At 38.8% G+C, this 12,345-nt stretch overlaps 1 protein-coding gene across 6 annotated transcripts in view; it reads right to left on the reverse strand.

Annotated features, from left to right (window-relative positions):
• Positions 1-751: 751 nt before the first annotated feature.
• The window catches only part of syngap1a (synaptic Ras GTPase activating protein 1a), a 57,605-nt gene continuing 46,011 nt past the window's right edge, over positions 752-12,345 (reverse strand). For 5 of the 6 annotated variants that reach the window (XM_012918640.3, XM_012918642.3, XM_004549149.3 and 2 more), the window contains 3 exons: positions 11,493-11,704; positions 6,787-6,859; positions 752-3,935 (listed from right to left, as the gene is read on the reverse strand). In XM_012918640.3, the coding sequence (XP_012774094.3) occupies positions 3,909-3,935; positions 6,787-6,859; positions 11,493-11,704 (312 nt within the window). In that variant the 3' untranslated portion in view covers positions 752-3,908. The remainder of the gene's footprint in view (positions 3,936-6,786; positions 6,860-11,492; positions 11,705-12,345) is intronic. The other variant, XM_012918641.3, reaches the window with a different exon arrangement.

A 12,345-nucleotide genomic window follows, 5' to 3' on the forward strand; every position in this document is an offset into this window, starting at 1 on the left:
ATATATATATATATATATATATATATATATATATATATATATATATATATATATATATATATTATATATATATTATATATATTATATATATATTATATATATATATTATATATATTATATATATATTATATATATATATATATTCTTTAAAAACATTTTTCGCAGATTATGGATTGCAGCTTCTTGTAAAGTGAAAACAGAAGTGCAGTATAACATTTCAAAATACTGTATTGCAATGCAGGCCAGATAAATAAACGTATATTTCCAAAAGAAGACTGCTTAAAACTGCAATCCAGCATTTGTTGAAAGCACCACTGCTAGTTTGGTTACACAAAGTAGGCGAGCTATTAAGACGAATCTCTTGTCGTATTTCATCTGGAGCAAAAATGAACTTAATCAGCTGTCGTCCCACGAACGCAGCCGCAGCGCTGCAGTTTCTGGATTGCAGCATTAAGAGTTAGAATAATATAAGAATCAAATTCTTTTTTTAAACCACAACTTCAACATGCCTGAAGGCCTACCCTTGATTCGAATACATTTTACATATAAGAATAGATATACATGAAGCTATTTTATACAGTTCTGGTAACATAAACATTTAACTTTGTATCATTGATATTTATCTTGAAATAAAATGTCTTTTTAAAGGCAAAGAGGTTAGGATAAATGATATCAACCATGAAATTTGCAATGTAAATGTTTCTAACATACAGAGTTAACCAACACACTGCTTATTAATTCATCACCTGACTACAAAAAGAAAAAGACATTTAATATACAAAGTTTACAGCTTTTTTGTATTGGCATTGTTATTTTGGGCCCTGTGGCACAGACTGTAAGGCAGTCAAATCCTATGCACATATACTACATATCCCTGCTTGTAAACGTCTTATTGTTCAGTTGGTTTCACTGTGTCCTCTCTCGTTTCTCGGATTTCTGACCATTTCTCACTATACTCCCATGTTGTATAATGCAAAAGGCTGAATGCCACACTCTTCTGGAAAAAAGCAGAAGAGTCAGCAGGTTGGATTAAAAAAGATGCCTTCCAATTAGAAAGCCGTGTCAAAGTAGTTTTCTTTTTTTTGTAAATTTTGTTTTTTGTACATCAGTATATCTGACAGCAAACCGACTTGCTCGTCCTTGCATTTAAAAAGCACATGCAGAACTGTTGCACACCTATGCTTCAGAGACATTAAACACAACAGATGAGTAACTCACTACTTGTTATATAAGATTTGCGTCCGGGTGCACGTCTCGTTTTAAGACCATGTTTGTTAAATTTTCTTTATTTATATTTCACTTTTCAAACCAGGGTTACAAAGTGTCAAGCAGCAAAATCAACACAAAAAAACCACATTAAAAAAAAGATACACATAAAAAAAAAATACCAGGCATGATAGGCTGGTTTAGGCCAAGTTAGAACCACTATGCTCAATGAAATATTCCTAAAGCCTAAGGTGATGCTTTCAAATGGACATTTTGCATCGCTAAGAGCAAAAAGAAAAACCCAAAATAAATCCAGTTTACTTTGTAAGAGAAGCATCAGCCTAACACTGTTTGATAATCTCATCATGAAAACGGTTGCTGGTTAATTTTGTTAGTTCACTGAATTGCTCATTATTGCAGTTCTACTTGAAAAGAGCACACAGGCAATTAAGGTAAGCAATTAAGTTCCTATGAGGTCAGGAAAACTGTGACGAGCTGTGTTAGTGTTATCTTTTCAAGACATTTCTGAAAACATATCATAAACAACAAGAAATTAAGTAGTAACATGACTTAGGATCTGCTGGAAGTTAGCACAACAAACGTCCCAGACCTTTAGGCTGTTTCCGTCTTTATTAAACGTGGGGAGAGGTTAACCTTTGGACCATTAAGTTATAGATCACTTTCTTTAATATGTTAAACTAAGGCATCGGCCTTGGCCAGGGGAGTTAGGTAGTTATTAGGAAGGAAAAACTGTCATGTCCCCAGTCCCAGTTTGTAGCACAAACCCTGGGAGTCTTCAAAGACCTGTGTTTCAAAGCAGGATTTAGCCTCATCCAGGTAACTTGAGGCTTTGCCCTGGATTTCATTATTACAAAAGGCGCTAGACTTTTAACCCGTGTACATCACCTTGGCAACTTCTGCTGCTGACCTGCAGTCCAGAGCAGGTTATCTTTGAGATCAGAGATCAACAAATACAAAATCAGTAAAGTATCAACCAATTCACTATTCCTGGAAGATCCCTCAGAGCACCTATTTGTACTTGTGGACTTTATACCAAATTATATTTTAATATTTGTTGCTCTTAGACCCTTGAACACCAGCTGCAGGAATAAAAGCTAAAACCATCCTGTAAGCAACAATATTGATTTAATGGCGTATCTATCAGATTTCCCTGTGACTCAGTGACAGAGCACTGATACTGCTGCAGATAGGTTCAACTTTCTAAATACAGCAGGTCTTTCCAGCCTCACTAAAAAAAGCACTTAAAGCGTACACACATTCATGCACTGCTTTTAACACTACTCTACAGCGCCTTTCTACTGTTTTGTCTGCAGCTCTGTTGCTTTACATCTGTATTGTGTTTAGCTCTTCATATTTTTCTAATATTATAGTTTTGCTTACTTTTGTAAAATCAGTCGCTCTGCTGCTAGTGGTCTCATGGCTGCTAATGCCACCCCTTTAACGTAAACGTAGCTAGACGGATAAACTCTGGGTGAACTTATTAAGTTGATAACCACCTTGATGTGACCGCTGAGCCTGACTGCAAATGTTAGGGTAAGTGAAGCCAGATATCCTGGGTATGCTTAACTTGCTCCGTAGCACAGGACTTGGTTCAAGCACAGATGGCATCACTGACAGGATCACTTTCTCTGATCAGCCACACCAAGAAGGCTAACTAGTTCTCTCACACTGTATAAAACTGGTGAAGTGCATCTTTAAACCAAATGTTTACATTCTCCCATAATTTTTCTTTAATGCTGCGTTGAAACACTTTGTAGCACTGTTTTGAAATGTTAGATTTACTGTAGTTTATCACAATTATCACTATTAATAATACTATAAAGTTAATTTAAGCTTATTTTTGTAAAGTATTCGCCGTTATTGCAAAGATTTTAGTAGCTTTACGAAATAATTTTTCTGTACACTGAAAGTCAAGGCTTTACACTGCGTGCCAGGACAAAGTAAACCAACGAGAAGATTCAGATTGTACTTAAACACTTAAGGTGACTGTAGGACTTGTTTGGCATCTTTTTAGATGGAATGCATGGACTAAAAAGGATGCAAAAAATCATGATAACCACCTTTTCTTTTTCTTTTTTTAGTGAAAATACTTTTGCAATGACAATATTTTACTATATGATTTCACCAGAGCCAAATAGTAAAATATGTCTTTGCTTGGGCCCTGCATCAGAGGATAAACAGCTGGCAAATGATTCGACGCCTGTCGCTCGTCACAGGCGTCACCATGAAGGGATATTGTGCTTATAAAAAGCCTATTTTACATTTTGTCTGCAGCCACCTTAGCGAGAAGAAACCGTGCTGCGTGTAGGAGGGAACACCGTGAGCACATCTTTATCCCCCAGAGTTTTGCACACCTCTTCTTACTTTTTTCCCGATTAAATAAAGAAACTCAGTAGGTATAGTATTGCCATTGTTGTGGCACTGGCTCATAAGAAGATTCACTTCCCACATTGGTCCTCGTGCTAAGCTGATTGTCAAGTTCTGGTACAGGCTAAGTTTGAATATGTGCAATATTTTTTTTTTTGTCATTATTTATTTAAGAATGTGAGTTGACGCCTCCAGTAGTCCTGCTGGATCCACTGCAGAGCTTTGTCTTGATGGGGGTTGTTAGAGAAGGGTCTGAGTCAGTCTTCTTACACTGAAGTGACCATCATGAACTCTGGTCACTTTGGAACTGGCAGTCAGGATCCATATCCCTGGCTGATAGACTAAAGGGAGAGAAAAAGGGTCAAATTACTACTTTTCTTCATTTAAATCTTCATGAGGGTGGGAAATAGGATGTCCAGCTGAGAGTTAGATGACAAAACTGATACCACACATGTTTGTATAGCATATAAAAAGCTGGTTAGCTTTGTTTAGCACAAAGACTGGTAACAGCTACTGTGGTTCTGTCAAAATCTGTTAGCTGGTAGGCAGTAGGTGCTTTCACAGTGCAGAGACTTTTTCAGAGTCACTGTCAGTCTTTATAACTCAATGTACTCGATTATTATTAGGTCGTTAACACAAAGTAAGTACTTATATTTAATGCACAAGAGTTGCCAAAGCAAAATATAAAATGTTGGTTAGCAATTACCCCTAACTTGCTACTGGCCATCTGCTATAACAAGAGGTTATGTTATGGTATCAGCTGCTCTCAGGTCAATACAGCACTTCAGACCTCCTATTAGTGATGAGAATGCAAATACAGGGAAAAAGACTTCCAGGCTATTTAGTTCACAGGTTGCACTCCACAGTTGGCAGTCACAGTCAGGTGCAGTACTGTGCAAACACATCTTGAGCCACCATTCATTTCTTTATATTTTGCTAGAAAAATTGAGAAAAGGTGCAAACTTATTAAACTTATTAAATGGACATAAACCAAAAACAGAATGTACAGTTCTAATGATCTTTAAAGTCAACACTTGGTAATGACCACCTTCATTTTTCAGCACAGCCTGAACTCTTGTAGTCAGCTATCTTGTAGTTTCTTAAGTAGTCTTCAGGAATTGTTCTCCAGCCTGCGTGAAGGACATTCAAAGATCTTTTTGGGATGTTGGCTGACTTTTGTTCTGTTCATCTTCAAGATGATGTTGAGGTTCAAGCTCTGTGGAGGCCAATCAGTGACTGAGGGTGTTTTATTGTTGTTCTATCCAGGTATGAATTTACTGCATTGGCAGTGCTGAAAAATAAAGCCGCTGCCAATCAGATGACTTCCAGATGATATTGCACGGTAGATCAAAATTAATATTTTTCTGCACTAATGATTCCATCAAATTTGAAAAGATCCCCAACACAACTAGCTGTAGACACAGACTGTTGTACCTCTCTTCTGACCGCCTCTGTAAACATTGATGATCACTTTCAATCCAGTTCTTGTGTAATTTGTCATACCTCAGTCTTTTCTACCCATTTCCCTTCCTTAAGAATGGCCTCTTGGGTGGCCATCCTTCCATAGACATCATTTCTAATAAGGCTTCAAATGCCTGATGAATCAGCTGAAGGGCCAGATGCATCTCTCAGGTCTTGTCAGGTCTTTGCTGGATTTTTCCTGTTTCTACAAGACATGACTTACTGTTCATCTGCTGTAGGTAGGTTTTTTTTTTAGGCCTGACACTTGTTTTTTTCCCCCTCCACACTACACATCATGCCAAGATTTCAGCTAATAGCTCTTTTGCAATCACCTTGTTGGTATAAAAATACTGTTTTATGCCCATCAAACTGTGTTTTCATTGCCATTTTTTGTAGATTTAACTGAAGAAATTGGCACAAATTGTGTATGTCAAAAAAAACCTCATAAAGAACTGAGGGGTGACTCAAGATTTTGCACAAGACTGTAGCCACCAGAGAGGTTTGGACTGAAAGCAACTATTGCAAAACAACCAGCAGAGGTTCCAGACCAACACATAACCTACTATTCACTTTTAATCTAGAGTAAACCAAAACAATGCAGGCTCAGTTTCATAGATTTTTTTTTAGTTTGATATTAGCTTTAATCCAAATCTGCTGTTAATACATCAATAATGAGGCTTCTGAGGTGCATGAAAGACACCTTGGAAAAGGCCAGAGTAGCTTTTTTCCCCCCAGTTTCCAGTCTTGGTGTTAAGCTAAGCTAACGTTTGCTAGCAGCAGTTTCAAATCTTCTATAAAGATTTTTTTTCCATCTAATTCCTTTGAAGAAGGCAGACAAACATGTCTTAAACCATTTGTTTAAATTTCAGTTTCGGTCATGAGGAGGCTCATCGTAATTAGCACAACTCCCCCGATCTGAAGGAATAACATTTCTCAACACATTTATTCTTCTTCAGCGAGTATTTACCCCATGACAGCACTTTGAGCTAAAAGACTAATCCTACTTAGCGCTTAGCCCAAATGAAACTGTTTTACTAGGGTCTAAATTTGGTTGCAAGGTTTGATTGTTTTTCCTCATCACTCACTCACATTTGTTTGAGAAGTCTGGTGTAAAAACATTTACAATCTCACAGCAGGCCCATTGAAGATTTCTATGTGTGGTCTGTATTTTCGAGAGGCTATTTTTACTGTTTGCTCCTGACACCGAGAGCTTCAAAAGAAGGTGACAGTATATTTTTAAGTACAGCACATTTCGGCACTAACTCAGCAGCCGCGCGCAGCCTCTTCACCTGCGTCACCATTCAGCCCACATGGTGCATTCATGAAACCAAGCCCTGAAGGATTACTGTGATGCTGCTGGTGAGTCACAGTCAAGGTTTTCTAATGATGAATGCGTGTTTTTGTGGTAAATAACATTCGGTTTCTGTGTTGAAGACGTGCTATTCCTTCACATAGACACACTCAGTACATAAACCCCAGGTGTTGATTTTGAGAATCAGCGCCATTCCCCCTTCAGGCGTGTGCAGTAAATGGTAAGATGTGATTTCAGATGTGACATATGTACTTTTGAAAGATGGGGATAAGCGGCGTGTATGACAGCTGCAAACTTTTCCCCTGCACTGGCTTTGCGGCAAATGCTCTGGATGTGATGCAAGAATAAAGCAAAAGTGTTTTAGGACATGACTGGATTAGCGAATAGGGATGATAAAAGAGGTAGACACAGGCACAAACCTGGTCTGTGAGGATTCGAGGCTTAATATCAGGAATGGCACCCCCTCTCAGCTCATCTTCCACAGCCATGAGTCTGACAACAGGGAAATAGAAACAAACATACCGGTTGACAAAAATAGAATAATGAAGCCGGTGTTCTTCATTTTTACTGTAGGATTATGCGGCCATATGATGATATTAAGGTCTTGACATGTTTGTGGGCACATTCAGCCATCCTCAGAGCTGCCTGAAGCTGAATCAGAGCCTCCGGAGGCTCTGATTCAGCTACTGAGGAAGTTCACATTCAACTGCGGAGATAGAGAATTTGTGAAATGAGTGTGTTTAAGACGGTTAAGTGTACACCCATCTTTTCATATGGTTTCAACCCAATGAGATGACATGTTAGCTTTGTGCATTTTGTAAAAATGTAGCTTTCAGAAAGGAATTTATTGTGGTACACCAGCATCTCATTAGTTATAAACTCAACTTCATTCCAAGTAGTATTTGCCCCAAAGCTATCATCTTTGTTATTCTGGCCTGGTTTCCTCCTCCTTTTAATACTTACTACAGTAAAATCAATGAGTGTTAAATAACTTGACACATAACCACACCAGAAGTGTTTACATTGATATTCTAGTTTAATGGGTGTGAAGTTTCTGGCATTAGTTATATTTAAATGTACCACATTTGGGAATTATGCCTAATTTGCTTTGTGTTTGAAGGTTCGAGATTATCTCGACTCAGCAAGTAAACGGTACCCTGTGGAAACAAAAGTCTGATGCCATTTAACCAATGTGGAGAAAGGAGAAAAACAAAAATAAAACAAGAACAATAATGATGCTGTGTATGCGAGTCACATCTCAAATGGTGGAAAACTGCAAAAACAAAATTAAAGAAAATACTGGCAGCTCTCAGTGCTTCTCCTCAGCCCCCTGGTAGATGCAATTATGATATCAATTTCAAAATCCTACCTTTTTCTTCATCAAACTCACAAGATTATTAGAAAACTTGACCTCTGTCCTTAAATTTGAGAACACTGAGAATCAAACTCAGAATAATAATGAGTTTTAGTAGATGCACCTATGGTTTCAGTTTTAAACTCTAATGTCACCTCGTTCTGTAGTTATGGCATTCACCAATACCCCATCAGTCTTTTACTGCTGATATATAGCAGCCGGATAGATGTAGTCATACTAAGTGTTAGCAACATCAGGAAGAAGGAACATGAGAAGCCTGAGAAATACCAAGGGCTGAGAGAGGAGCTTGAGAAGATGTGGAGGGTGAAAGTAACAGTGGTCCTAGTAGTAATCGGAGCACTCGGTGTAGTGACTCCCAAACTGGGCGAGTGGCTCCAGCAGATCCCAGGAACAACATCCGAGATCTCTGTCCAGAAGAGCGCAGTCCTAGGAACAGCTAAGATACTGCGCAGGCCTCTGGTAGAGGATAAAAGCTTGAAAGATACTAGGCCACCCACAGGACAAGTGTGTAATTTTTACATATATATTTTTTTCTTTTTTAAGTACTACACTACACTACACTCTTCATACCCTTTCTTGGACTTATTAAACAGAGCCAGCTGCTGATTGGTGAATAAACCTCCGATTACAGGTTATGCACAGCCAATATGAACGGTCTCCCTCGCTGTTAGTTTTTTTAATTTTCCTGCAGTTTTTGTGACGAATGACACATTAGGTGGGAACGGACCATTAAAGTCTAACCACTCGCACAGATGGGATGTTTTAGTCTAATGCACTAGTGGCACATCTATAATAAATCTGTTTCCTTCGTTCTTTAATGCATTTTGTTTCATGCAGTGCTCCCAAAATTTCAGCCTTGCATACTTGTGAATATACAGCATGTATGTATAAGAGTGGCGTGTACATAGGTGGACTACATCTTATGCAGAAGGTGCAATGTGAAACAGATACAACTCTGCAAGGTGGTGTCAGGGGAGCATCGGATGGCAGCGTGTAGGTTGACACACAATCGAGAAGAGGAAGTGAGTAAAGACAAAGATTAAGTGATGGAAGTTGAAGAAGGAAGAATCCTGCACAGTGTTGGATGAAGAGTACAAAGGTGGTTGACATATTTGATGTGGAGATATCTAGGAGAGAGGGCAGAGCATTTATTGACCAGAGTGGTTAACTCGATTTTAGCACATGAGATGTCTAAGGAATGTAGAAGACATGCACTAGAACCAGTTTTAAAGAACAAGGGCGATGAGAAGAGATGTAATAACTACAGGGGGTGGAATAAAGCTCATGAGCCATACCATGAAGATATGGGAAAGAGTTGTTGAAGCTAGGCTGAGAGGAGGCTTGGAGTTGGTGGCACTAACTATAAGACAAGTGGTGGAGGTGGAACAGCTGAAGATAAGATTTTCATTGGAAAGGACCAGAATGGACAAGATTGGAAATGACTACTTCAGAAGGATAGCTCGGGTTGAGCTTTCCAAAGAGGCAAGACTGACATGGTTGGACATGTGCAGAGGGAGGATTGTAGATCCATCGGATAAGAGACGCTGACTATGGAGATGCCAGGCAGGAGGAAAAGAGGAAGACCACAGAGGAAGTTCATGGATGTAGCTGAGGAGGACATGCAGAGTGCTGGGATGAGATGGAGGCAGATGATCCACTGTGGCTAATCCTAATGGAAGCAGCTAAAAGAAGAATACTTGTGATTATACCATACTGTGCATAAGGCTTGAGTGAACCCTCATTTCTTTATCTTTCGCTTTGAAGGAGGCCGACTTTCTTGATTTTTTAAAAAGTGATCTTTATTCAAGCATAACTGAAACATAGAAACTCAAGGGATGAATGAGTGTTGTGTCTACACATCATAGACAACTTATCAAAGAACCAATTTGAAATGGTTTCTTCAGGAACGTTGTTACTAGCAGTGTGTTCTCATTTTTTTCTGTTGAATTTATGAAAAATGCCAAAGATTGCACCGTTTGAGAGGCATAGAATATTATCGTTGAACCACAATGGTGATTCCTAAAAGAGCTTTGAGGAAAATCTCTCCTTGATATCTCCTTGACAAAAAAAAAAGAGACGTCAGGCCTAAAAAACATCTACAGCAGATGAACAGTATCTGAAAGTCTCATCCTTAAGACATACGGAAAAAAAAATCCAGCAAAAAACTGACACAGGAAGTGAGAGATGCATCTGGACCTTTGGTCAGTCTATTGTTTGTTCACTCAAGCCTCATCATAAATAATCTGAATAGAAGAGTGGCTGTCAAGAAGCCATTCTTAAGGAAGGTAAGCAGGAAGAAAAGGCTGAGGTATGGCAACAGGTCTTAAGGAGTGATGAATGTAAATTTCAAATTTGAGATAAATGTTTACAGTCATCTATAAATATTCAGAATTTAAGATAGCGTTATTAGAGATCGCATGAAAACTGAGATAGGTAATATTAGTTTTGAGGTGCCATGCAATACTATCTGGACATCATAACAGCAACAGCTTCATTTATTAGCATGACAATGATCCCAAACACACTGCCAATGCAGTAAAAGCCTACCTGGATAGAAAAATACACAGTGGAATGCTATCAGTCATGGATGGGCCTCCCCAGAGCCTGGACCTTAACATTATAAAGCAGTGTGGGATCATGTTGACAGAAAACAGAACAAAAAAAGCAGCCAACATCCAAAGAAGAGCTCTGAATGTCCTTCAAGAAGACTGTAGAACTATTCATGAAGACTACTTAAAGAAATGACATGAAAGCTGCATCAAGGGGTTCAGGCTGTGTTGAAGAATAAAGGGGCGGGGGGGTTAAAATTATATTAACTCTGTTAATTGCTACATCTATTTACCATTTTTCCAGGCAAAATATAAAGAAATGAGCAGCGCCTCAAAACATTTGCACAGTGCAGTATCCACTGTATGTGCTGTGTAACATGCGTAAAAATAGGTGGATGAATACACAAAAGGTGACGATCAGTTGATTTTACACAAAAATTCCACAGAGTCAAAGCAGGGGGCGTTTAGCTTGGCGTAAAGAGTTTTCAAAAGTAAGTGAGTAAGTAAGAAATACATAGTGAAATCCTCTGAATCCTATAAAAAAAAACAAAAAAACAACAGAAATCTAAAAACTAATGCTAACGCTACGGTTAAGCTAATGCTAACTGTCTCCAATCTTCTCTCTAAACTCTCTGCAAGAAAGAAAGAGAACGTTTCCCAAAATGCTGAACAATGATACATGTGGCATGACGCAAGCTGCATTTCAGTACTTAATATTTAGTCATAGTTTGTGAAGGTCTTTGAGTTTAGTTTCGAATGGCATTTAATGCTGCTTCCTCCACTCAGCCGAGCGGTGTTATTCTGAGCTTCAGAACAGCTAGAGGCAATTTCTGGAAACCTAGAGAAGCTGGTGACCATCTTTTAACCACCTTTTAGAGCTTCAGTCTACAGCTCGCAGTGCTTTTAAACAAAATGGACTGCTAATGACAGAAGTCTTTATCTGACCAGGTCCCATGAGCGTTGAGTGTAACCCATGCTAAAAGCACCATTTCTGTTTCATCGCACTCCACTTTACAGTTAGATATTTTATTGTGATGTTGGGCATTATTTTGAAACTTAGTGTTGACTTAAAGTTTTGGTGTGCGAGCCAACTAAAAAAAATGTATATCAGTGTGATAAATCTCATTAGCACGATGAAGCCCGGCAGTAACTGGCACAGCCTCACGTCTACCAGCCTGAGCTTGAACGCCACACTAATCACCTGTTGATGATGCCTTTGATTTGAGAGTCCTTCTCCATTTGCTGCTGCTTCAGGCGGCGCTCGCTGTCTTCCAGGCGGTTCTGATACTGCTGCAGGATCTTGTTGGTCTGTTGTTCCTGCGACAGAAGTCGCTGCTCGTATTCTTCAAGTTTGCGATGAGACATCTTCAGTCGCTCCTTTAACGAGTGAATTTCTTCTTCGTATTCTCTAACCTGAAAGAATGAATGAAATAATTGCACTTCACTCATGTCATTATTGGTATTCCGAAAAAAAAAAAATCCTGAATGATGAGTGATTTTATCCATGGAGACGACACTTTGTTGTTCAGTTCTCTTTTATGCTGAGCAACAAGTGGGATAAATGTGAAGTGGAGTAGTGTTGGGCTTTAATGTGCACCAGTTTCAATCTCTTAAGCACTGCATTGTTTCTAAAATAGGCGCAAGTGTGGGAGTTATTCATTATACAAAATGCTTTCTGCCAATACCCCTGCATAATTGTGTTAAAGCTCCAATCTGGAGGCAAGAGAAGCATGCATATGTATAAAAATCAACTGCACTCTTTTTATATTTAGCCAATCTTCCATTTGAGGTCATCTCCTTGTGCACCTCTGGGCTGCTTCCAGCGTGGCTGCTATTTTTACAAGTCCTGTTCTGACCATTTGTGCATATGTGTGATTTCACAAGGGAACTCAAACTTGTGCACAGAGCAAATATCAAATTCTGCATCAGTCTGATTCAACTGATCCACACAGAAATGAAAGATCCTCACACACCAGTTTGTCTTTTTGTTGATTTTTACTGTGTTGTACAATTTGTACCCTCAGGGCCAATCTGTCAACGCAGTATCCTAAACA

Source organism: Maylandia zebra, linkage group LG22 (assembly GCF_041146795.1).
Source record: "Maylandia zebra isolate NMK-2024a linkage group LG22, Mzebra_GT3a, whole genome shotgun sequence".
NCBI lineage: Eukaryota > Metazoa > Chordata > Actinopteri > Cichliformes > Cichlidae > Maylandia > Maylandia zebra.